The 27,233-nt window shown below is 35.6% G+C and overlaps 1 protein-coding gene across 2 annotated transcripts in view; it reads right to left on the reverse strand.

Moving 5' to 3' along the window:
- LRIG3 (leucine rich repeats and immunoglobulin like domains 3) overlaps positions 1 to 27,233 on the reverse strand; it is a 43,644-nt gene that overhangs the window by 8,095 nt on the left and 8,316 nt on the right. For both annotated transcript variants that reach the window (XM_048065425.2, XM_013198868.3), the window contains exons 4-12: positions 12,409 to 12,543; positions 11,630 to 11,773; positions 9,173 to 9,316; positions 8,720 to 8,863; positions 8,155 to 8,298; positions 6,647 to 6,727; positions 5,889 to 5,960; positions 5,435 to 5,506; positions 2,981 to 3,144 (exon numbers count right to left, since the gene is read on the reverse strand). In XM_048065425.2, the coding sequence (XP_047921382.1) occupies positions 2,981 to 3,144; positions 5,435 to 5,506; positions 5,889 to 5,960; positions 6,647 to 6,727; positions 8,155 to 8,298; positions 8,720 to 8,863; positions 9,173 to 9,316; positions 11,630 to 11,773; positions 12,409 to 12,543 (1,100 nt within the window). The remainder of the gene's footprint in view (positions 1 to 2,980; positions 3,145 to 5,434; positions 5,507 to 5,888; positions 5,961 to 6,646; positions 6,728 to 8,154; positions 8,299 to 8,719; positions 8,864 to 9,172; positions 9,317 to 11,629; positions 11,774 to 12,408; positions 12,544 to 27,233) is intronic.

Below are 27,233 nucleotides of genomic sequence, written 5' to 3' on the forward strand. Positions count from 1 at the left end.
AGCAGACTGCATGTACAGTTTGTTCAACAGAAGCACTGAAAAGAACTACCCCTTGATATCTGTAAGAACTATTCCAAATGTCAGTCATGAAGCCTACCCTTCATCTTTACAACGCCTGAGGTTGCTATGATTTTTTCTTTATTGAAAGCATAGTTCTATCAGAAACAGCAAGTTAAAAGTCCAGGGTTTTCCCCAAACCCATACACACAAAAAAAATCACGTACAAAAGTAATTTTTCAAATTATTTGCAGCTGTTTGGTACACCTTGCAAATGCAGCAGTGCTGAATCCCTTAAGAAGACACCACACAAAAATATCAAGCGGTTATTTTCTGGAGGTCCTTTCACTGTAAGTTACCCTAACAAGACTGTTACTTCACATGGTTAGTCGCCTTCTGAACTAGTTATTTTGTCAAATGCATGTAGACTGCGTGTACAAAAGGAGTAGGCAATTAAATGCTTGGTCTCCCAGAAGCAGAAAGCTTAGAGTATTCCCAGCTCTCATGATGTCTCCTACCTACCGACAAAGGCTCAAGCCCAAACTTTGCATGTACTGAAGGAAAAGCCTTCCTGAATCCAAACTCAGGCCACTTAGTTTTACCTCCTTCATATCCGTGTATTAAGTCCTCCAAGACCGATTATAGCGTTTGCAAGAACAGTTGATACTTGCACTGACTTTGCCCAAAGATAACTAAGAAAACATAGTATATACTTAAATGAGCCACATGAAACGATAGCAGGACATATTTCACACTGTTTCAGTTGTATTATCAATGGAATAACAACATACTTTAATGTGGCAATTATTTGGGGGAAGCTGTGAGAAAGTCACTCAAATAAGCAGATATTACAGAATACAAAAGAACGTCTCAGGATAAAACCAGCAAACCTGTTTTTTTTTTCAGTACAGCATGTTTATTTGAGTACATGTATCACACAAACACATAGATACACAGACGTATCACAAACATAGAGACACACACACACTCTCACTTTTGAGGAATATATTTCTTACTTTATAGAAGCCACTTGACTATTACATAATGGAAAACGATTCCTCGCCTAGGCTATACTCTTTTAGCAACATTATGTTAAACTGAATTAATTCAGGTCACAAAAGCATCTCTTCTACTTTTCTTCCACAGGTATCTTTGGTACAGAAATGTTTCATGATTTGTTTCAGCTTGAAATACATGCTTTTAGAAAACTTAAATTATATGGATTTCCTACTTTTTAGCTTCACAGAAGCTTGTCTAACATGTGCCTTCCTTTAACAAATACAGGGTGACTCCCTCCTGTCTCCTGTTTTCGAAAGTGTAACTTCACATGGTTTGAAGAATTTATACACTTACACAAATAATATGTAATAGATTATTTATTTTAGTTTCAGATAAGGCATAATCTGTTCCTCCTGAAAATTCTATAAAAGCAAAAGTGATCATTTTAAACTTATAAGGCAAGGTATGCATGTATATCCAAAGGTCTAATGATAGCACACTTTTAAAGTTTTAATAAAGCAAGCAGTGAAACACCCACTGATTTCATTAACAGGTTCTAGTTACTTCTGCATCAGTTACTTTATGTGTTAAATGTATATACTTACTCTTAATACATCCCTTTTTGTCAACACATTTTAAATGTTTTAAAATTAATTCATTACAAATGGCATTCAGCAGCTAAAAGAAAGATCACTGTCCCCTGTGGTTTAACAAATAAGAGATATATATTTAAATCCCCCAACTGAATATATTGCCTGAGTTTCTCACAAATAATGATATATTATTCATATGTACTTCATTAGCTATCGAACAATCAGTAATTTCCTGCACTATGTCAACTTCTACTTTTCAGCACTAGCTAAATTATGCACCATCTACTCATTATTTAACATTAATATATTAAAACATTTGACTGCTAACATGAAGGGATAAATTTTTTTACGTGTTATTTTATATTCAGTGCCTGCTTTGCCACTGAAAACAGGATATGATTAAAAACAGTAAAAATTAAGCAATCCAGTTTGCAACAAAATGAAAGTTATTGAGAAGACAAATATGACAACTGTTGTCTCCAAAGAATATAAAGTTTGAATTGCTTTATTAAGAGAAAAATCAAATGCGCACAACAAAAAAATATGACATCCTGTTAGCTTTCAATTTCCTGTGATTTTCCAAGTTCTCACTTAACGTGTAAGAGTACTCAAATACACTTGCATCTTTGCTCTGAACTCCTAGTGTATGTTCACTATTCTCCCTCACGTACATCAAGGTGATAATGAATGCTACTAAACACATGAAGAGAGATGTTATTTTAAGGCAAATGCTATCACCTCAAATTCTCACGCTGTAAAGTAAGAATATTTTATTAGCATTCACTATCTGGCATAATGAAATACAAAATATTAGTAGCACAACTGTGGAAATTGGATGTTTCAAAATACAGTTGAAATACAAACAACAACTTGGTGATCCCAAACATTTTTAAAGTAGACTTCAAGCACACACAAAACAAGGTCAGAATATGTCTATTTTACCTTCAAATTTTCTCAGCTTTGGAATAACATCAAATCTGATGAAGTATGAAAGTAATTTACAAATAAACAGAACCACAAACAGCATCTTAAGTTTGCCAAAATACGTCTCACTTAAAAATGATAGTTATTTAAACAATATAAATCCTTTAAATCTAGAAGCATATACATTTACCACCACAAACTGTTGAGCTTTCGCTTGCATACTATGCTATGTACTATATAAGCTGTACATGAAACAAAAGTCAGAAAAATGTCAGTTCCCATCTTGTAGAAAGCCACAAACTTTTTTTCTACATCAAAGTTTGGGAACATAGAAGAAAATGTTAACAAATATTAAACCCTTTCCATTTTACTAGTGAAATAAAAACATATCAGAGAAACCACAACAAAAAATCAATTCATTCAGCAAAATTTTTTTCTATGAAATGAGGAGTAGAGAATAGACTCACCACAGACAAATCCATCAAGGCTGACAGCAAAAATACTTCTCCCTTTTAGCAGCTGAGGATGGGCACAACTGGCATTTACAAAGCTCTGAAAGTTGTTCTCTGATAACCACTGTGGTAGCCATTTTAACTGGCAGTCACACAAGAGACTCGATGTGTTTAAGTGCCTAAGAAAAAGCAATTCCATTCAAAGATAGTTTGCCTTTTTTTCTTTTAAACAGATCCTTATGAACACAAGTCAGTAACAAAGCTAAGCTTCAACCTAAATACATACATTATACGAGAAAGACACCAATACTATTTAGTTCAAATCTGATGACAGTATTGTCAGGACTTCTATATTTTACAAAGCAGACATGTTATCCTCAACTCCTTGTTTCTGCTACATACATGATTCCAGGCAATTAGGCATATTTCTAGTGTCCCAGGTACAAAACTACCATCAGCAGTGGAAGACATAGAATGGGCACTTAGGACAACAGTCCAGAAGGCTCTCTGAAAGCTAACATCAAAAAAAATCTGAGACAATTCTCTCATTTTCCATTTTAGTCAAAATTTACCTTGGGGAAGGATGGTTAAAAAGAGAAGCGTGGTGATGAAGAATAGTCAGTGGTGCAATAACAAGTGTAAGAATGATTAGCAGCTTACCTAACTTATGTGAATAGCTACATTCATAAAGAAAAAAATAAAAGAATAAGCCAACGGTATATTCTGTGTATATACAGTCAATAGGTGAAGTAGGAAGAGTTTCAGTTTTGGCTGAAAATTTAGAATCACCTTTTCAAAAAAATAATTAAAAAACAGTCAGTAATGAAACTCTTATCAAAGTTGGCAATATTACCTACTCTTGGAGAAAAAGGAAAAGTAATTTATGGATCCAGTGAGAAAAATAACTTTAAAGGTAAATGGAGACATACTAATTAGCATAAAAATTCTTGAATTTTTCTTGAAAAGGAAGAAGCCCTGTGCTATCTTTTCACCCTAACAGTGCAGAGATAAAAATCCAGGGATGGCAGCTGACCATTTCACATCTAAATGAAACAGGTCATATTTCACTGAAGTTCTAAGGGCATTCTTGTTTTTCTTAGGAGGCAGCAAAAGCACAGCAGTTTTAGCTACCCTGATGCACAGGATACATCATATTGTTTTCAAATTTACTCTCTAGGGGCCTTAGAATAAAACAACTAGATGGGAATTTTTATTAAATAATTTTACTTCTGGGAAAGTAAACATAGACACCTGTAGACACCTGCCTACATCTTGTTCAACATAACGGAGGTGTACTACATGTTTCAGGAGAAGTAGAGAAAAAACAGCAACTTCTGAGTAGTTACTTCACTGAAGTGTTCTTGGACTGGTATCTTGTAGCATCTTACATCTCCTGGAGTAGTGTTTTAGCCTGTCATTCCATCACATCTGATCACTCTTCAAATCATCTCTATCAAAACCTGTCAGTCCTGGGCTCCCACAGCTTCTCTTTTGCCAAATCTAGCAATTGCCCTGCAACTGGCTGGCTGAGTTCAGCAAACTAATCAAGTAATACAACCAGATCCAAATTAAGGAAGTGGAAAGGCAGAAAATGGCTGGCTATGTGTAGGAACATGGCTGCTGCTTTCTACAGCTATGCCAGAATATGGGTCAAACTGAACTTTAAATGAATCAAATATGTATGGTTTCTTGATACCCTCTCTACTGAGCCCAACACGGTAATACTGGAGAACACAAGTGAGAAGCTCCAAGTACTCAAAATAAGAGCTGTATCTTTTTGCTATTCTTTAGTTTGTTGTTGCACTACACAATAGAGAAACTCAGAACAACAGATCTGACTACAGAAGACAGATAAGAATAGAGGAGAAATAAGGAAGTATTAACTGTGCTCAAAACACCAGGAACAATGACTAAATTTTTCTCTTCAGCAAAATGCAGCTATAAAATCTAATGCCCCAATCAAGAGAAAAAGAGAGGAAAAATAAAAGCTCACTAAAAAAAAATACATTCTTCCCATTGACCGCTTCACAACTTTTGTGAAGATCTGTCCCTTTGCTACTACAGGATAGAAGGACCCAATTATAAGCACTGACAACCAGGTCTTTATAAAAGAATTACGTTACTTCATTTCACTGGTCCAGTAAGCTTCAGCTCAATGATAGCATTGCTGATGTTATAGCACATTACATCAAAGTCTCCCTTACCTAATATCTATTAGAGATCAGCCAATTTAAAATCAGGACCCCAGACACCAAATGTAGCAGAAAATGAACATTTCCTACCCTACGCTATCTTACTTAAATACTTTTTCACTTTTTAAGTGATGAGTGTAAGAAAACTTTGACACCTTCAGAGATGTTAAAACGAGAGTTTATCACTGCATCAGGCAACATCTCACAAGGCTCTTATTTATGTATTTATATGGATATACACATTTAATAGAGGTGACATTTTTGGACAGAAACTTACAGTTCTTTGAGTTTCTTCATTTGTGAGAATGCATTTCCTTGAACTGACATAATTGCATTGTTACTTAGATCTCTACAAAAAAAAAAAAAAAGTAAAAATCATTAGGGGAGGAAAGAGTAATTTATTAAATTGAATGTATTTAGCATGATGACTCCAGGAATAGTTTGCTACATTACTGATATACAAATGATTCCCTAGCTCAAAAACCAAAGCAATAATATTGAAGAGTTTTATAGCATGCTTAATACACGTAACACTTTCTGCATTAATACCAAAGCTCATATTCAGCAGATTTCCAAATTAGAAGAACCCTCTTAAGAATACTCCATCATCCAGGGTAAGAGTGTTCCATTCAAAGTTATGAGTAAAGCTTGTCAGTCCTATTGTTGTTTCAATTAGTATCAAAATTCATTTTTTTCCAATGTTGGCTTAAATGTGAATTTCTACTACTTACAGGTGTTCAAGTGCATCCAAGCCAGAAAATGCTTTCTTCGTAATGGATCTAATCCTGTTTCCTTGCAGTACCCTGAAAAATATTAAGAATATAATGCAAAAAAAGATGGGAGCATTTTTGGAGCTAAACAATTGCATTTGTAGCATTTGCTTCTAAACTTGGACTAATAATCACCATTCAATCTTCCCCAATGCAGGCAAATGTCTCACCCTTAAAATATACCCATTTATTGTACTTGAATCAACATCTCAATCTTGCAATGATTTTAAAATATGTTAAAAGTATAGAATTCAGTGATGTGGATTACTTAAATGTATACACATAAGCATCTTTTTTTTTTTTTTTTCTAGATGTGCATTTGCAAATTATATCTTTTCTGCATGGAAGCCTTTTCCATTGGATGCTGCATTACTTTACCAAAGACTATTCCTATCACTATGCCTCTGTAATATTTGATAATACACTTATCACTTCCTGTATTATAGGATACCCTCATTCTTTCTAAAAGGTTTCTATCAATAGAACCACATTTAAAATCTGAATGCATATTTCAGATTAATTTGACTTGAAAAGTCTGAAAGTTCTGTTTATAGAAAGGAATATTTTATAGCAAACAAAATGCTAAGGGAGAAAAATCATCTCAGCTATGGAAAATATAACATCATGTTGGACTGGCCTCTTGAAACAGGCATAATATAAGCTAATATAAGCTAATATTTTTTTTAAGGAATCAGACAAAATATTGTAGCAGTACTCACAGCTTCGTAAGTTTATCCAGACCAGAGAAGGCACCATTCATATCTTCAATAGTCCATGATATTTCATTGTTTTTCAGATCCCTGTTTAAAGGGAAAGGGTGTAGGGAGAGAAATCAAACCACAAGAGCTATTAGGAAGAACAAGGTATGCTCTTAAGCATATTATTTAAAACGGTTTCTAAAATAGCTGTCTGGTAGCACAACCCCCCCCTTCCCCATTAGCTACTTCATAGCTACTTCATTCTATGTATTTACTTACTTACTTTTATATATATATATTTATTTATTTATTTATTTTTTAACTGGGAGACTTTGAGAACTATCAGTTATGTCTTTTTCCACTGAGAATTAGAAAGATCACAAAAACAAAGGTTTGAGAACTGTCAGAAAACAAACCCACATTCCCCCATTCCCCTGCAAGGTTTTTCAGATACAGGACTATCACAGAAGGAACATCAGAGGGAGGGATCAACTGTTGCCCCTTTGAATGAAAACACATTTGCGCCTTTGTAAGTTCATAACATTAACACACAGAGAACACACAGAGATTTATTAATAAGTCAATCATTTTTATATCCTGTAATGTCCACAGTAGTAGTTAAATTATCTATGAAGCACAAAGATTAGAGAGATTTGTGAAAAGATGGTGTCTCAGCAAAGAATCAACAGGGTAGAGCTACAGGAGAACAAGTCTAGGAGAAGTCTACCACCTAATTCCTACCATGTAAATGTAGGCAACTGACAAATCTCTGACTTCCTCTTTTTATGACCCATATCTCTCCACATACTTAAAAAAAAGAAACAACAACAAAAAAACATAGCATACACCAAATGTCTAAGGAATGAATATACCTCTGAATGTTAACAACTATTTCAAAGCCTAGAGGGAACAGTAACTATTTCATTCATCTAGGTAACAGATGAATTGGTGATACAGAATTGGAAGAATCTAATGAAGTAGAATATTTTTAATTAATTTACTTCTTTATTCTCCTTCCTTTAAAAAAAGCTATTTCAAAAAAAAAAAGATCAAATGCTAAAACAATTGCTCAATCAGTATAAGCATCAACATAAGCAGTGTTCAGTTGTGTCATCCTAATTCTACCACGATGGAAAACTTTGATCCAGTTAAGACACAACTGTGACCCAGATCCCAAAAGCTGTGGGTAGCAGTGCTGCCTGCTGCCTTTGAATTTGCCTTTACCCTAACAATGCCACAGGAAGTTTGTCTTATAATTACCAGCATCCATTGTGCACAACCTGAAAGAAAGAAGTCTTCCCTTTCACAACTACTCTGAAAAGAATAACTTACTGAAAGAAAAATGCTTACCTAGGAAAATATGCTTACCTAGGAAAATTAAGAAAAAGTTTGTGCATATTTTCATTAAAAAACACACAAAAACAAAACAACCAAACCCTTCTGTGCACTGTTTTTTTTTTTTTATCTGTTTCCTTTTCATTTTGTTTGTTTGTTTGTTTTTACATCAAAAATCAAGTCTGTCAACTTACAAAGTCTGTAGACTGGAAAGTCCCCGGAAGGCACAATCAGCAATGTAGTTTACTTTGTTGTTTCCAATATATAGTCCAACCAGCACGCTTAAGCCAACAAAGCTTGAATCATCTAACCTTGCTAAGTGATTGAACGTCAAATCTCTGCAAGTTCAAGGAAAAATGGACTTTAATGTTCATGTTGCAGTACTTATTACTCAGTTCAACCCAGGTGATTTTTTCAGGCAGGGATAATGTTCTTTCCCTTACAACTATCACAAAATCCACTACACTATTTTTGACCATACAGCTTATGTAGCGTTTCTGATTATTCACAAATTACTGCAGGATGAATTTCTTTTATTTGAAAATGAGTGTGTTACAGCTTTCATACAACTGCCACAGTGAAATGAAGCAGTCATGGCTGGCTTCAATTTCTTCCAACAAAATGTAACTGTCTTACACACAAAAAAGTTGCTGTCACCTTGGAAACTTTGTTATGAAAAATTCACAGATCAGTGGTAAGAAGCTCATGCTTTGGCATGCACCCAGGTTTCAAAACTGGAATAGAATAAAAGCTACTCACAGCTCACTGAGTTTTTGGCAAAATTCCCAGGCATCAGGACTGATCCTGCTGATGGCATTTTGGCTGAGATGGAGCTGCTGCAGCATCAGCAAGCCGTAAAGCCAGCCTTTGGTCACCTCTGTTAAGTTGTTATGGTCCAGCTGCCTGTACACACACAAACAGACAGAAGTCCTAAGACTCAGAAACTCAGTGCTGTGCGTGCTTTGCCATGGGTCCACATCTGACTTCATGACACCAGCTAGATAGCTGTAGGCTCTGTTTACATTTAGAGTTGTATGCATGCATTCAGAATATGTTATTTTATACGCGTAGTGATTAATACTAGCTGCTTTTCAAACCACACCAGAACAGTTTATTTCAAAAACATCTTTAAATCTTAGCAAGCAATTCTGTTCTTTATGTGCTATTCTGCTTAATATGTTATCAGCACAATCTATGAAAGTTGGTACTTACAAGACTTCCATGTTGGTTAATCCCCAGAAAGCACCATCCATGAGCCTAGTAACACCATTTCTCTGTAGTTTTAATGACTTCAAAGCTGGTAGTCCTTGGAAAGTAAGTCCATCTATTTTTTTAATTTTGTTGCGATTCAGCTCCCTGCATCGATAAATTTTACAGTTACAGCAGAGTAAGTTTACCTGCATACCAACAACCTTTCCTGCCTCCTTGGAAACAAAGCTTATTTAAATACATGTCTTGCACATAAAACAACAGAAACAAGATGCAATAAAAATCGAACATGTTACTGTAATAGGTTGTGTTTAACTATTTTAATACCGTTCTACCTTTCTGATACTGAGAACAAGTACTTGATAGGTCCTTGATGTTCAGATATAAAGAGTACTTGTAGATGTAGAATGTCATGATTAATCCTCTTCTCAAAAGTGAAAGTAAGTTCCCAGTGTCTATCCAGGAGTAGAGTTGTAAATTTGGGCTTGTAATTGCAATCAATAATCCAACCTACACAGAATTAAATACGCTGCACAATTTTTCTCACTCTTAATCTGGAGTCAAGCATTCTTCCCTCACTCTCCACAACTAGTTATGGACAGTTGCTTCCCTCTTTCCCAGTGGTTTTGGCACTCACCCTGACACCACTATACACACACCACTTTTAAGTCAGAGACGGGGACGTAAATGTACCCAAGTTAGTTATAAGTCATAACTAGCTGGAGAACTAGCTGCAGTGACGGTAGCACTCTGTATTTTCCATTTTCCTGCTCTTCACAACGTTTTCTTGGTTTTGGTCCTTTTCAGCCACAACACCTGCACCAACCCCAAGCAGATATCTGAGCTACATGAAAAAGGAAATCCACCCCTGTGCAATCACAGAGAACATTAACTACTTTTATAATGGTGAATTTTAAACTAGCTACTCTTTGCCAAATTAACAGGTTTTTTTGTGATTCTTTTTTTCTTAGCAGCAATTGATATATGAAGAGACAGGACTGTACAATACTAAGAAAAGGCCCTCATATAGTAGTGAGTGATCGTTTGCCTCTTCAAGATAGTCTTTGATCTATCGACCTGCATCCCATCAAACCAAGAAGAATCCTCTTCTTCCCTCCAGGACATGAAGACCTCAATAATTCTCTCTATATACTTATCATTATACAGTTACTATACAGTTATTTTATTATATAACTATATTATTACACAGCTATTTTGCAGAGTCTCAGTCCTGGAATAATTCAACTTTCCTCTCATGTATATACAAGCTCTCTCTGATAACAAATACCCAATATAAAACCCTACTCTGTGTCTGACTGTCCATAAGCTGTAAAGAACATTCAGTAAGAATAGCCTTCAGCTCTTCCCGGCTCCTCCTCTGAATACCTCTTTCAGGTGATAATATACTTTTTCTGCCTTCATTGCAAATTAGCTACCTGAGATAACTAGGTCTGCCTACTGACTGAATTGTGAATGAGTAGAAGTTTTGGAAGTAAGAACATTATCAACTTACAACATTTCAGTTGAATCTGAACATCAGAAGTTCTACTGAGATCATTATCATATCATGAGCTTTTCAGGACTGTTTTCACACACTTCTTCAGAAGCTTAAGTCAAACAAAACTTTAACTTTAAAAAAAAATTTGACTGTGTCTTTCCTGGGTGCAAATGCAGTCACAGTTTCCAGTTTTGTCAAGCATCCTAACAATTCACCGTTCTTGTGACCTTTTACTTTCAAACTTATTATAAACTAACAGAGTTTATAATTTTCAACTCTTGACTATCTTATATGGAAAATAATAATTCAGGATTTAACAAAGCACAGTTCTAGCTCATCCTCGTCAACTTACTGCATTCAGGTTTTCGAAAAATGGAAAAAAAAGTTTCCCCAGCCTCTTTCATATTCAATAGATTTATCTGTTATTTATTAAGTAAAATATTTATAGAGAGCGTTATATCAGTGAAATTGACGGAGGTCTATTTGCTCGAGCATATTGCTTATTGTCCTACTTTCTGAAAGCAAATTAATTCCCTCCATTTAACCATAATGGTTGGACTTGATGATCTTAAAGGTCTTTTCCAACCTAAATGATCCTACAATTCTAAATATTTCTATAAAAATACAAACAGACTGATGTAGTGAATGAAATAAGCTTATTTCACTTACTATTTTTCCAATGTTTTCTTACGAAAATACTGCTATTACCCTTTCTCCATTTTGTCTCACCTTTTTTTTTTCTTTTAATAGGCAAAAACAATTTTAACACAAAGACTATTCACATCTCACCAATATATAAGACTAGTTTTGTTCAGTACAAAGCTGTGGTTAGCAAGGGTTGTAGTAATATGTTTTCTGTGTCTGTCTCACTCTGCATCTGGTTAAATTAAAGGCTAAAGTTCAAGCACTGCCAGTGCTTTGGAAAATCTGAAAACAATTAGCCAATTGTAGGTTGCACTTACAGGTGCTGCAGATGGGAGAGTTTAAACATCTTTTGAGGGATTGCTGAAATTTTGTTCCTGTTCAGTTTCAATACTTGAAGTGTGGTAGACAAATTGTCAAAGGTACCAGGCTCCAGGGAGGTTATTCGGTTACTGTTAATGTACCTGTTGAAACAATGTCTAGAAGGTTAAATTTACAGGTATTTAATTTTTTAATATCTAGTAGTGAAACACAAAGCTCTTACACTACCTATTCCACGATAAATGAAATTTCATTAATCAGAGCTCTTGACAACTTAATCCACAGTCAAATAGTATTTCACCACCAATATTTTTGCTCCACTCTGCAAGAGTGTATTATTGGCAGAAGATAACATGTTGCCAAAATATATTATGTTGCAACCCCATTACTTTATTCTCAGCATAGCTTTGGCTTTGCTGCATTACTATAAAAAGCATTAACATGAATTCAAAGAGTCCATAAGACCCCATGTAACTCAAGACTTGACCAGCCCCCACAACTTAAGTTCACTTTGCTACATAATTATTTTTCTCTCTCCAGACACATCTATTTGTTTCATCTTAAGATAACGACCTTCACTATAGACTAGAACACTTCATGCACCAACAGATGTATTCGAATTTGCAACTGATAGTAAGATCAGTGCGTGAAAGTAGGAATATTTAGTGGGTATCTAATTAAAAAATATTTAGTGCCTCAAAATACAGCCAAAAATTTCTATCAAGTTTTTTTTGAAAGTAACCTGAAAAGAAAAAATGCAATACTAGGTTTTACTTACAGATACTTGAGCTGTAAAGAAGGAAATGAAGATATCTTTAGCTCTGATATGTTGTTGTTGCTCAAATCCAAAGTTTCTAGACTCTGAAATGGCTTCAGATGTTCAGATAAAATGTTGGCAATCTTGTTACTGGTCCTGAAATTTAAGGACAGTAGTTGAAAATCTCTTGTCATTTCCAGAGTAAAACTTGTTAACTATGCACCACTTACAAAAGTTGGTATTTAATTTCCCTGGTTGTTCTCTAAGCAGACCATTAATTTCTAGTCACCCCAAATTCCAAACCAGAATGGTATAAATAAATGTGTTCATCAACAGTTCTTAAAATATATTCCCAGGAAACTGGATGTAAAATGTACTTTCATCCAATTACTGCATTTCACAACTTTTAAAACAAGACATGAAACTTTATGATCACTTATTTCTGAACTATGCAGAAATATCTGGTATTTGCACTGAACAATATGTCACAATATTGCAATGAAATTAGATTACGTTTTTTTTAACCAAACTAACATCACAGTAGCCATATATTCTCCTTCTTTGTTCTGAAAATTCCTACAGCATGAAAATCAGTCTGAATTTCCATAAAAATAGAACTAGATGAGACGAATGACAGCGTGCCCCCCCCCCCCCCCCCGAAAGACATTCTACAATTTTGCAAATAGACCTAGTATTTCATCCTGCAATTTCTTCTAGTGTTAGCAAAGAATAAAATTTGTGCTTCTCACAGCTCTTCACAGAGGGTCTGGACTTCATGTCTGGTCAGGCTTCAGCAAAGCATCACACCCAATTCCACAACAAAAACTGCAACTACTTAAAGACATGGGTATCCTGGTCTACTATAAGGAACACGCCTACTTTTACTTCCAATAAAATGTACTTTTTCCAGCAATCCTGTTTTGTGTTCATACACAGCAACTACCAGGCTTTTCGTTCCAGTTGCATAATGTGCAGAATTGTATGCATACATCAGCGACGTGAACAGGGTTACTCGTTTGGGGTTAATGGTACATAGAGGAAAAGTAATCATGATTAATTAAGCGAACATAACCCAAAATGATCCTTGTTACCTTGTAAGTTCAAGTCAGTTCTGGCTGCAGTACACTCTGTACCTAGTATAATGAATGACCAAAATTTAGGCACTCTCCCCAGCTTCTAGAGATCACAGGCGAATACAATTTCAGGTTAAATTATCAACAAAAACATTGATTCTGGAAAGTGCCTTTATTGGAAATAATTGCTCTGGATCAAATAGTAAGCCACACATTTAGGATAGCATGGACAATCCTCACATATGCAAGGGAGGGATTACTACTTAAGACAAAAAAATCCTGACTCAAAAATTAAACCATAAGTTAGATTAATGGGCCTTCTGACCACATGTGGGAATGGGTAAGTGATCTTGCAGCCCCTCCAATGCTGCCCTTGTATCGTGTTTCATTCCTCAGGCTGTCTGGTAGAGCTACCCTTTTTTTTTTTTTTCTTTTAGCTTTTTTTTTTTTAACTCTTAACTGAAAGTATTTATAATAAATGGAAACAAATTACTTTAATAAAAAACAACAAACACCACCACCATGTGTCAGTTCCACTGGCCAAATGAGACTGTGAGCTAGATAACAGGTCATAGAGAGTTGCCTTTATGCATTAGTTTGTTTATAAGGTAATTACTAACAAGGTATTAAAACTGCCAATTACTTGAGTGACGAATAAAATTTTCCTTGCAGTAAAAGTGTGCTCCAGCAGAAGCCAGCAATTTCCTGAACTGCACGCCTCCTAAATTGCAGTGTGAAAGTGTTCAGTTATAGACATGGCTTACACAGTGCTGTCTTTGTGTCAGCATTGCTTCATAAAACAGAAATTCCTTACAGCTGGCAGGATAATAGCCCCTGTATTACAAAGTTTAGTTGGACCTAATGGAACTGAATAAAACTCTTATACAGCCTTCAGATTAGCACTTAAACTAACTGGCAAATTACCTGACACAGGCCAGGTTACAACAAAAATAAACAAAACAAAACAAAAAATACAGCTTATTTGTTTCAGGGAATGTTCTTTATCAGTGATGACAAGGTCATATCATGAGGAAAAAGTAACTTATTTTGTTCACCGAAACAGAGCTACACATCAAAGTTCTTGTCCATCTCACAGTGAAAATCCAATGAGCCCCCACTGTACCCCACTAGTAAAAAATACTAAAATGCAAAATATCTAAGTGCTTCACTGCTTATTGCCCCCGCCTGTTTTCTCTTGAAAAAAATTCAAACACCCTAATTCACACTTAGGAGATTACCCAGCACTGAACACATCCAAGGCAGTTCTACCTTAAGGTCCAACTTTAGTTAAAATGAGAATTTAATTCTAATTTAATTTTTCTTCACAACATCATTTAAGTAAATCAAATAAAATTTGTATCAGCTTCCTCATCAGTGCCAAATAAATGTCAAAATTAGTCAAGAAGGACATGTTTGAAAATGCAAGCATGTTTAATTGTCACAACACAACCAAACAGTATCCTCCTGTCTTGTCACAATGATGTACATATTTGCTCACCCTACAAAAAATTTCCAGTGAAATTTCCAGTTGCTGTAACTACTGTGCTCAGACAAAAGGAGCTGCACATACTGCACTGGTTTCATTTTTCAGATCCTCAAGGGAAGATGAGAGCAGACAGAGATCCCCCTCCAACAAGCAAACCAGTGCACCAAGTTCTCACGGAAGCATGCCTGTGGCAGTCAGATCAGTTTCTTCATATGCACAAGAAACAACAACATGCTGCAACTTCCTCACAACTTTTCCTGATTCTGACGAAGAGGCAGGAGCACTGAGGAATACAGACAAAGCCACCAACATACCTGCATGAATTTGGATATATGTCTCGACATTTGAGTGTCTACACTCCAACTTCCAGGAGAAAAAAATAAGTGCATGCAGACTGATTTAATTATTTTCACACAAGTCCATGTGAATAGCATCTTAAGACAGAATATCAGTTTTTCATTAGGGATATGAGAAACCCTAGCTTTTCCTCTCTGCATTCATGACTTTAGCCATACCACTAGGCCAAAACATTTATAACAGCCCTATCAATCATGATCTCAAGATTCATTCCATATAAACAACAGCTACAACACATTTGACATATTGACTTGTACTTTCCTTGCCTCTAGGGAAATATAAAGCAAGACAGCAACTGCTGTATCCATTTTGTTAAGGATCTAGTTAACACTACTTCAACACAGTTCTTATTTGCTGAAAAAAAAATTAAGATCTGAGATAGTATGACTAAGTATCTTTTGATTAAGATTGTCAAAATCCAATGTGTTCTATTTCAGCGAAGTAACTATGTAAGCCTACAAATGAGACTGCTCGTTGCTCTCATTCTATAACATGGAAGCTGCAACTCTGAAATAGATTAAGACCTGAAGCCCTATCTTTTCTTTCTAAACAAAACCTCAGCACAAATATATATATATATATTTTAATATATATTTATATTTATACATTTATTTATATATATTTATATATATTCATATGTATATATCACACACACACACATATATATATATATATATATATATTCCTGCACTTCCTGCTCAACCATACCTTTCTTCCAGGTAGATCTTGACCTGCTGTGTTCTGAGAATCTCTTAGACTTCTTATCCTGCACCACGATCCTGACAAGGAGCAAGTGTGTGAGTCTGGAGGTGGAGCAAACTGGTAAAACTGCAATTGTCTAGAACAATAATTTTGGAGAGCTGTGTCTATGCAGTCTGTTTTCCAAAGTTGTTAGGTGTAAAACAACTCTGTTTTAACACCTTTATAATTCTGTACTAAGACGTCTTAACTCCTGCCCCCCAACTAATCCCTGGCTGAAAGGATATATTAAATTTGCCTTAGGAACATGCAAATGCAATGATGCTGGAGTCTCTTGTTAAAGACTAAGAGCATATATAAAGAGAAAAAAAATGTTCTGCTAGGACTAGATGTGTCTTTCTGAACATTGCTGAAGCCAAGACACTGGGGTTCATAGATGTTTAGTTTGACGATCTTGTGTTTACACAGCTTCCAAACTACATCTGGCTTGGAGGCAGCCATGTCAGCACAGGCAAAGCAGACATGACTGTCCACATCCGAGCACGTACAGGGTGGTCTCCATTACATTACAGCACAAAGCCTCCTTTTTCACATTTCTTTAAATCTTTGTGGTTGCTCCAACCTGTCTTCCTTCAATTCACCCACTGATGTCACACAACTGCTGTCACATCTATTGCTTCCTTCACTTTTTTTCCCCCAAACTCCTCCAGACTTTCGGAGCTCTCACAAGAAACAATGATGTGAAGACAATGAGTGGAAGAAAACTTAGCCAAAAGATAAAAAATAATCTTCTACTACTTCATCTTGTAAAGATGAAAGATCAAGATTGTAATAAACTTCCTTAGAAAGTGCTGGAAGATTCATGTTTTGTGGCTTTTAGAATGAGGTTGGAAAACTTTAAGGAATGCATACCACAAAAAAAGTCTCAGTAACTCTCCTACAAGAAGAAAGAGAGAGAAAAGATTAAATTTTTTGTCTGATTTCTACACAGTTGACTAATAAAATTAGCTAGAACTTAATGAACAATTGCATTACTTATAATATCATAGTTATAATTTCAAGCTTAACACTCCCCTTACAAAAATTTCCTGATGTGAGTGAATGGGACTACAAACTTCTCATCATCAGATATCCGATTAATTGCATTGAATTAAGACCCTTCATTTTTTAAAATCTTTGCAACAGTTAGAAATGGTGAAAAAAAGGTTTCACGTGAAATATTTCTGAGATGATGATGCCAGAAATAGAGCCAGGAGCTGGCTCACTTCCAGTCCTACTTTTAAGTCTACAAGTCTGCCGTCCAGTTGACGCACAGGCTCCACATGTTCCTTGAAGCAAGCAGGTCTTTCTTCTGAAGGCCTCCTTCATTCCACATTCCTTGTCTGTCATTGTTCTTTCATGTCAGATGTCCGCAAGTCTCTGGTCTTATTTTTTTGTGCTTTTTCTGGTATGTAGTCATAGCTTTATAGGATAAAACCAAAACTCAGAAGCCTATTGATTCCCTGTGCCAAACTTGATACCAAAGGTTTACTAATTCCCAAACCAAATTGAGAAAAGGGGTAGAGAAAGATGCAGAATGAAACTGCTCTGGGATTCAGAGATGATTTCATCATCAAAAAGAAAACAGAAGCAAATACAAACTTCCAAACACTTGATACTTCACAGCAGTTCTCTCCTGATTCCAGTCATAATATCAGTACATAATGAAAGTTTCCTTCCAAACTCTTCTCTTGATACACTGGACTCTTCCCATTCCACTTCTTGGCCTTTCCAAAATAACCATGTTACTTAGCATGTGATAGCCAAATGAATGCATAAGCTCATCACTTTATTTTAATGAAGGTAAACAAAAGCAATGAAAACACAGCTATTTCAGCAGGAGCTGACAACAGAAATAATAACCCATTGCAGACTCGCTGCACTCCATGATTGTTAATTAATGCTAAAATCTTACACAGCTCTAAGTATGACCTAGATTAAACCCAGCGTAACACCCTCCAATGTTATAAATCACATTCTTAATCTGATTTATGGGCTCATTAAGAAAAACATCTATCCTTTACTTTCAGAGACTATTCTCCCTTTCGCAGAGTGCAGACTGAAGCGTAGGCACTTCAGATTGGGTGCCCTTCTAGGTCTACCCCAAATCTCAACTGTTGAGGGACCTTCTCCTTGTCTACTTCTATTTCATTCAAGGCACTGAGTCACCACATACCACTCTTTCTTGCAATAACCATCTACCACATCTCTATGATATAAACCCACTACTTACGCTTGGCATCTCAGTTCATTCCAACTTTTCATGGTAAAATTTCCTGCCATTCTTCCATTTTGTCACATGAGAATAGCGTTCTGTTTTTCTGATCCATTATTCTTTTTAATTCATCTTTTTCTTTAACGCTGTTTATCAGAAAATCATGCCAGTTTTTCCACTGCAAATAGCTCATAAAATTTGCATTCTTTTCCATTCTCATTGCAAAAGCATTCGTCTAGGCTCTCACTACTTTATATTTCTGCTACAGCAAACTCTGGGTTTCTAGATTCTTCTTCCCTTTCCCATCATTCAATCTAATTGCTGTCATAAAAATCTAGTTTCCATGTCTGCAGGTCTGACTAAGACAGGTTCCTTTTCAAATTCTTTCATTTACTTCCTCTTAGTCTCCACACCAAATGGCAAAGACTGCAAAAACTAATTCCAGTAAGTTTCTTTGCTCTAGCTTTTTGCTCACAACTTCAGCCCAAGTCACACATGGTTTACCACCACTCTCATTTTTGGGACTTCCTCCAAGTTGCCTTATGCCTGAAGCCCAGTCTGGCATTCCTCTATCCTTTTTTTCAATCCTTCTTCAAAACAAACTCTTCCAGGCAGCATCCAAATCTTAATCCTTCCCATAATAAAGTGGTAACTGAAGAGATGACAAGGATGTAAAATATTTGACCAAAATTTTCTTAATATTGGGAGCCAGACTTCAGTTCAGTATGCTAGATTTATAAACACACAATACCACTTTCTCTGGCAAGCATAGAAGGGAAAGGCATCCACTCCTACTGAATGCAAGCTTTCATTTTCAAGACTTGCATCTAAACTTCTTTCTTGTGACTGCAGCTTTCTAAATATGAACTGAGATAGCATTCTTCTGGATTCCACATACAGCTGCCTTTATCAGCCTACTGCAAAATGGCAGTCAGATTTGTCATTCCTACTCTTATTCCAAATAATCCTGCAAACAAGGACTATGAAAAAATATGTCTTTACTGAAGGCACTTTGCAAAAACTTTCCTTACTGAGATACTGCCAAACAGTGAAAATTATCACTCTTATTTCCACATTGCCAGTTGAGCAGATGTATAAACTATTTTACATATTTGCTTCAGCTAATTGAATTCTACTTCTCAAAATGACTGTTTGAAGCATGATCTGAAATGCCAGTATTTAGATATACATTTCCTTATTTTAAACAGAAAAGGGCACACAATATTGCCCAGGGAAGTGGTGGAGTCACTGTCAGTGGGGGGTGTTTAAGGAAAGGTTGGATGTGGTGCTTAGGGACATGGATTAGCGAGTGACATTGCTAGTAGGATGATGGTTGGACCAAATGATCTTGAAGGTCTTTTCCAACCTTAATGATTCTATGATTAAAATAAGATCACTTCTGAATAGTACAAAGGATTAATCACCATTTTTTTCCAGTAACTACATTTGTGCATAAAATTAGATAGGTATTTTTGCTGTATGTTGATTAATCAAACTAGGATGAGATAGCACACATATTAAGAATGAAAAACAGTGATCAGTACATGTTCAAGTACTTCCCCCCCCAAAAAAATTGGGTGCAACACCCTCTTCTTCTCATGGTATAAAAAGAATGGAAGAAAACAGGAAGATGCCAAAAATACAGATGAATTTACAAATCTTTCATCATAGTTCACCATCTTATTTAGCAAAGATCTGTGAGAAGCCACTTTCAACTTAAGAGGTAGTTTAGTTACTTGTAAGAGTGAAAAAGAAGACTCAGATACGTAGTCTGAAAATGTTAAGTGGTACGGACCACTCCCGTTTTTATTACTTATTTACTGTAAGAACCTGACATTGCAATACCATAAGCTACACAAAGTAAAGGTTTGTAACACAATGGAGTTAGCTCTGCCTCCACTGCCTGAAAGCATAAGGCTTTACCAATCTCAGGGAACAACCATGTTGTAACTGGAGCAAAGTGTGCTGTCCACAGAGGAAATTTTACTGACGACTGAAATCATGATTAATGAGCAACTAAGCAAGATAAAGGGAAGAAGCTAATATAGTAAGACACAAAGATAAAGCTAGGGTATTGAGATAATATAGCTTTAAAATTTCAGAGCTTGTTTATGCAACCTAGTATATTAAACTTGCAGATCTTCTGCAGTAAGTTCACCGCAGCCTCTGCACAGATTAGATGAGCAACAAGCAGAACCAGCCTTTCAGAGCAAACACCAGTCTGCACCTGAAAAAACTTTCTAGGCATTCCCTGTTGCCTTTTTTTTTTTTAAACTTTGTTTTGTTGTTTTTGGTCACTAAAAAAAGCAAAACAACCTTTTTTTCTTCAAATCTTTGTTCTTGACTTAGATAACTTTGCTGATTTATTTTCCGTTTAAACATGATGACCTGGCACTTTTTCAATATAACAAGTGACTTTTAGCTTTGCTTTTCAGAAGTGCTCCTTGAACACCAAAGGCTTGAAATTAAAAATTGAATAATCAGTCATTTTAGAGTGGCTGATAAGAAAACTACATTTAAAGTTGGAATAACTTTGTTTACTATGAAAACCTGTGACCCCTACAGTTAACTGACTGCCTACTTCCTAGTCCTTTGGGCCCATTTTATCTCCTGACCAATATTTTAATTTTTTTGGTCATTTACTTTTTAAGCATCCAGGATATAAAACTTCATGTGTCTTCAGAGCATTTAAACTCAGCATATACCAACAAAACGATGTTACAAACTGAATGCTGTACAAAGTCTACTGAAAACCAACCCATGGATTCAGTCTACCACCTAACAGACAAGTGTACACATTTCAAGAAACCTCACATTTCAAGATACTGTCAATGTTTTTATCATCTTAGAACTCGAAACTGAACAGCCATGTGGTTCCTTGTTTCAACTGCCCTTAAGGCTTCCTGTGCAGATTGGTTTGAAGAATCCTCCCAGGTAGCAGAAAAAAAAAAAAAAAAAACATCTACAGTATTGCATATTCTATACGCCTCTTTTTAGGTATTAGTGTAAAACTTCAAAAAATACTGTTTAATCATTGTTCCTTTTGTTCTGCATCATGAACTTTGTATTTTCTACTATGGCTTACTAAAACTATTTATGTTCTAGATTAATACGATCAGTTTTTACAACATAAACTACAAGAATACTTCTATCTAAATCACCTGTTCCACATATATTAGTGCTTTTAAATCAAAAACAAAATCTGTTCATCAAGATGGAAAATCTCTTGATTATTTAAAACATTTCATTTAATGCTAGCCTAATGTCAGAATTTCCCTATACACGTGTTGTGGCTTAACCCAGTCGACAGCTAAGCACCACACAGCCACGGACAACACAATAGAGACTTTGGCATGTACGTCTTTTCAAGTTCCTATTGCTGAGATGATTATCACACAGCATAACCTGGGTGTAGGTAATAAGAAACATGCTTTTATAAAATATTAATTCTAGTTCTTATATTTTGATAAGAACAATAAAATTTATTTGGGGAGGCAGAATTCTCTAATGCTTGAAGTTAGTCCATCTCTCTGAAGTCACTGACTGCTGTCTTCCATTTTCCAAATCACTCAAAATACAGTACATTGACGATGCTGGATGATGTTCACAATTTTTTTTTATTATTTATTTTTATTTTTTTTTTAAGTTCCACATGTGAAGGAGCATGAATTTACCACTGAAACTGTATATCCTTAAACAAAATCTTAAACAATGTTGTAGAATTTGCAAACCAGTGGGTGTTCTTCCTTCTTCACAAAGCATAAATCCATAAACTAAAAATCTTCAGAAGGTATTAACTGGACTCTGCAGACAAATGATAGTTGGCAGTTAAATGCCATACAGGACTTTCATATAAGGAGGGTGTACTTATTTTACTCAGTTTCAATCAATTTCTTCAGCTTTAGTTGCACTGCTTTGCCCTTAGGTTAAATCACAACCCAAAGCATCTTTAAATGCCCTCCATCGCTGACTGTTGGGAGATTCCCAATTATTCTGAATGTAACCCAATTTAATTCCAAGTAATCTTTTATTAATCCAAATAATTTCTTGAGCTCTTAACACACCACGACAACATATGCTAGACCTACAGGCGTTTTTTGTATGACATACATTATGCTTATGCATGCATACACAAAGATGACAACACTGAACAAAGCCTCAACCTTGCATGAAATCATACCTTGATTCTGGTATGTAGTAACAGCATTACGTATTTCAAATTAATCAAAGTTGAAGGATAAAAGTCACACTCAAACAACATTTGTTTGTTTTACTTATGTGGGTTAAATATCTCTTCCCAAAAGTGGAATCAAGACTTCTTCAGTCTTGGAGAAGGCATCAAGTCTACTATAATAAGCTCAGATCCTGTGTGCTAGCATGGTTTTTTTGTTTGTTTTTTCTCTCCAGGGAATCGTGAAAGAGCTTATCTATACTATAGAGACACTATGGAAAAGTTCTGGTAAGAACTTTTGAACATTACTAGCTTACAACCAAAGCAGTCGTGCTGAAACATACTTGATTTTAGTATATACTACCTTTATACCAGTACATATAATGGACATCTGAAATAAAAAAAATAATAAAAAAATCACTTCCACTCTTCAGAGTATGAATGTAAGGAATCTGGATTCAAACTAGGTTCAAAACTTTACAGCAATGACAGACCTAAGAGGCAAGGTTTTCTTCCCACGTATCAATGTCATGAATTCTAGCAGGTTTTCATGATCAATAGGACAGGACTAGTATATCTTGGTTAAGGAATACCATTAGAATAGGAAACTACTTGAGAATTTTGCTTGTTTTCCTAGAACTAGAATATCTGTGTCTGTTAGAGGAACAGGCACTAAAGAGATCCACCTATCCAGAAATAATGGAGAATAACTCATTTATTCTCCTGTAAGTACAGAATTTTCAAATCTGACTCCCTGCCCATGGCGGGGGGGGGTGGAACTAGATGATCTTTAAGGTCCCTTCTAACCCGAGCCATTCTATGATTCAGAACAATTTCTATATCAATTTAACCAATTTTAAAAGCACTTCAGGAATGCAAATTAGGAAACATCTAACATATTTCAGGTTCTATAGGTAAGTATGGCTACATTAATACAGCTACATTACTGTGGATGGCATCCATACTCTATATATTTGTGGTAATCAGTTAGCAAATCTAGTATTCTCTCCAAAACCTGGTGTTGACCAGCACTTGGAGCGACCTAGCAGCTACTGTTCTGACTGGGGAGCTGGAAGTCCATGGAAGCAAATGGCTCAACTTCTCTCTTTCTGCCTTCTCTGCCAGAAGATAGTGAAAGGCTTGGTGTCTAGGCAGAAAGAAAGCCTTACATTTCAGTTTCAAATAATTTACTTAAATGGTCAATCATGCTGAAAGATGTTATCAGACTTTTACAAGTAACAATCACTGTAAAACAGGCAATGCCTAAGTACATTTGCTAGATGTTTCAAAAGGAACCTAATTTCAGACACCTAAAAAGTAGTTTAAAGTAGATACCTGGATGGGCTTTAGTGGACAAGTCATCTGAACTTAGAAAAGACTTCAGGAAGAGCAGTTTTCTCCATTCATTCTGAAGAGGATCTACAGCTCCCAACTCATCCTTACCGTGTTGAACTCTCAGGAATTTAGGATAGGGAAGATAAGTCCTACTTTTTGCTCTGTCCAGCAGATATTACATCTATTAATGTCCGGGAAACCGTGACAGCTTCACAGCCAAAGGCCTCCAGAACAGATTTAGCTCTAAGTACCACCCATTTAGTTCACAAGAGTTTCCAGATTCCCAGAAGGCTCAGCAGCTCTCCTATGAAGTTTGATATGATACATATTCATCACATTTTATCTATGTGATGAGTATGTTAGATGCACCTCCAGCCATATAATGAGCCTACCTCCATTTGCTTGTATATTCCTTCACACAGACATATGGTCTTTCCAGGGAAGTGGTGGGGGTGTGCGTGCCCAATACCTTGTTCAACTCTCAGTTGGCATCCATACAAAACGAGATGTTGGCATCAATGTTTAATATTACCAACAGACTTTGACCATGAGACTGGGAACATCTATTGCTCCAGGTATGTTTACCCTGCATAATTCAGCAGTATGAAAATATCTGAGCTAGATAAATATCAATTAGATAGCTAGAAATGAGGTAGCTCCAGAAATAGAAACTACACTAACATGATAATCCACTCATGCTTGTTGATACTGCTAAAAGAATTCAGACATTCAGCGCTGTATGGAGATACCTGCAGAATCATTCACTGTAGACATACCATGAGTGCAATCCCTTCTGCAAGGCAAAAAAATTCTTGCAGAACAGGTAAAATTAAGTCTCCACTGTTGAGTTGACAAGTACTTGGAAGAATTTTATCCGCTTCATAGAATAAAGTTTCTTGACCAGTAAAGATTTTGGCCAGAAAGGAAGGCACCACTTTCACAGCATTCCTTGAGGACTCCTTGGAAGGAACAGCTGGCTTTTCACTGACAGTAATGTATGGACTTATATGTATCTTATAAGGAACATAATCAAATCAAATTTCAGAAGACTAACCACCTCTTTTCCACTACTAGGTGAAGCGGGAACAAAGACTCAGCAAAGAAACAGTGCTTTGTTTTGGAAAGGTTCCACAAGCTCCTTTCATTTTTAAAGTTGAAAACTGCAGAAAGTCATCAGAAGTATATTTCAAGCAGTTATTCTTTGACGAGCATAAAAATTATATTCTAATTGTTCCCTATGCGTTTCCTTCGCTTGAATTAGGTATCATATTAATTCAGTTTGATACAACCCCTCCCATAACTGAATACATTTTTTTTTAAAACCTCTAAAAAAAGTATTAGAAACATTTGCAGATTTATGAAACTGGTTTATTACAGGTATTTTTATGCCAGACAACTGCTGCATACTTATTCTTCTTTACTTATACCCTTTTTTGTAAAATGAGACTTACCATCTTTCTACAGGAATAATTTTTAACCTGTAAGAAGTTTGAAAAAGAAACCTTTGCTAAATGAACAAAATGCTTTATTTTTTATTTTTATTATAAATGCTCTAATTATCCATGCCATATGCAAGCGTATGTAGAAAGAACAAGCAATTGTTTTCAACTATTACATACTGACAGTTGTTAGTCAATGTAAAACTTTAATGTGGTTGAAATAGTTCTTTAAGTACTTAATCTCAATGAATCTTTACAGTGGTCATACAACTGGTATTAAATCTCAGCTTGGGCATACCTATATTCTCTCAAAACCATACAGAAGTAATTGAAACTAGAATAAGAACAAGCTATCACCCAACCAGACCAACTTTAACCGCACTGGTTGTATGAAAACAACTTTTAGAATGTTCCCCTCCCCCCTTGTACGTGTCATAGTACAGAAAACAGATCTAATAAAGTTTGTTGTTTTTTTTTTCCATGTTTTACCACCTGGGCAAAAGAACCAAGCTAGTAACCTATGGATATGGAACAACCAATCCAGCAGCACCTGATTTTCATTCTCTCAGAGGAAAACAAAAATCTTTGCACAGCTTCAGAAGGGTGATTTTAGGTTCATCTAAACTAGTTAAGTTTCTATGAAAAGGACTAGAGGTGATGTTAAGACAAATTCTCAAGTTTGTATTCATCACAAGTAAGGCAAGACAGTATAAAACTTTATTAAGTTAATATTTCCAACCTTGTGGTAAAAAGAACCTTAACAAGGTAAAAAAAATAAACAGAAATACATTCTTTAGATCAATGAAATGCTTAAACTACAGAATGCTATGCCAGTGTAAAAATAACGTCAACACTAATGCAAAATTGAAATAGATGATATGCTTAAATTCAATAGTTATTTGTCAGACACCATCTGCTTTTTCTTTCATTCTTTTCTGATTCTGATCTGTAAGAAACCACATCAGTATCAAATGTCACTTAGTTCTTATTCAAACAGAGCAGTCCAGACACAGCGGCTGCACCAGCTGACTTAGCTGACCTGGGCCTAGAGTAAAAACAAACCCCTATAAATCACCAGATGTAAGCAATTGAATAGTGATCAATTTAATTAGCTGAACAGCTTTCTGAAGTTTACTGTATTGTTTTAACCCTTCAGGCTTCTTCAAAAAAGGTAACTTGCAATTTGTATTCATGAGTGGGATTTGGCCAGAGGGCTACATATTACTAGGCTTAAACACTTTAGATTCCCATTGATAAAACTCAAACCCCACACATGAAAACACGTTGGCTTTTTTTCTCCACTTAACAGTAGGATACAAACTTCTTTTTTAAGCATTACCCTCAACATTTTGGAGAAATTAGAACACAAGAAAAACAATTGAACTTATTTCAGGTGAAATGCTCAGGAATAAGATTTCCTCTAAAATCAGGAAATTTGGTTTGGGGTCCTATTTACCTTTTACAATTTTATGCCTGTATGATAGATACCACATCAGGTAACCTATTATTTTTTTCAAACGAAGCAATGAACGTGTACATAATTGTGTCACAACTGTATGTATTAACCACAACTGGAAAAATTTTATGCCACACATAAAAATGGTCGCAGAAAGACATTTTAAAGACATTGACACAACATCTTCTAACCTAGATATTTGTCCTAAAGCTGCGTGTCAAGGGGATTTCCCCACACTGCCCACTGAAATTAATGGATTTCTGCCATGATTTAACGCAACTGGGATTTCAGCCAAGACGTGTAATAATAGAGTGTAACTCTTGTTTTAAAGTCTGCATTGTATGAGTTTACGTAACATTTACTAATGTTTGTTCAGTGCCTAGCACAACAGGGCTGAGGCTTCTGGGCACTACCACAACATAAATTTATTCTAATGCAGTCTTTGTATCTGAGGGAAGCATAAAAACTACAAGGATTAAGCTCAATTATACACATTTTAAACAACCTGCTAAATAATATGACATAATCAACTTCCTAACCACAAGCCGCTCTATTTCCAATTATTTTACTTTAATC

Source organism: Anser cygnoides, chromosome 1, assembly GCF_040182565.1.
Source record: "Anser cygnoides isolate HZ-2024a breed goose chromosome 1, Taihu_goose_T2T_genome, whole genome shotgun sequence".
In the NCBI taxonomy this organism is placed as follows: domain Eukaryota; kingdom Metazoa; phylum Chordata; class Aves; order Anseriformes; family Anatidae; genus Anser; species Anser cygnoides.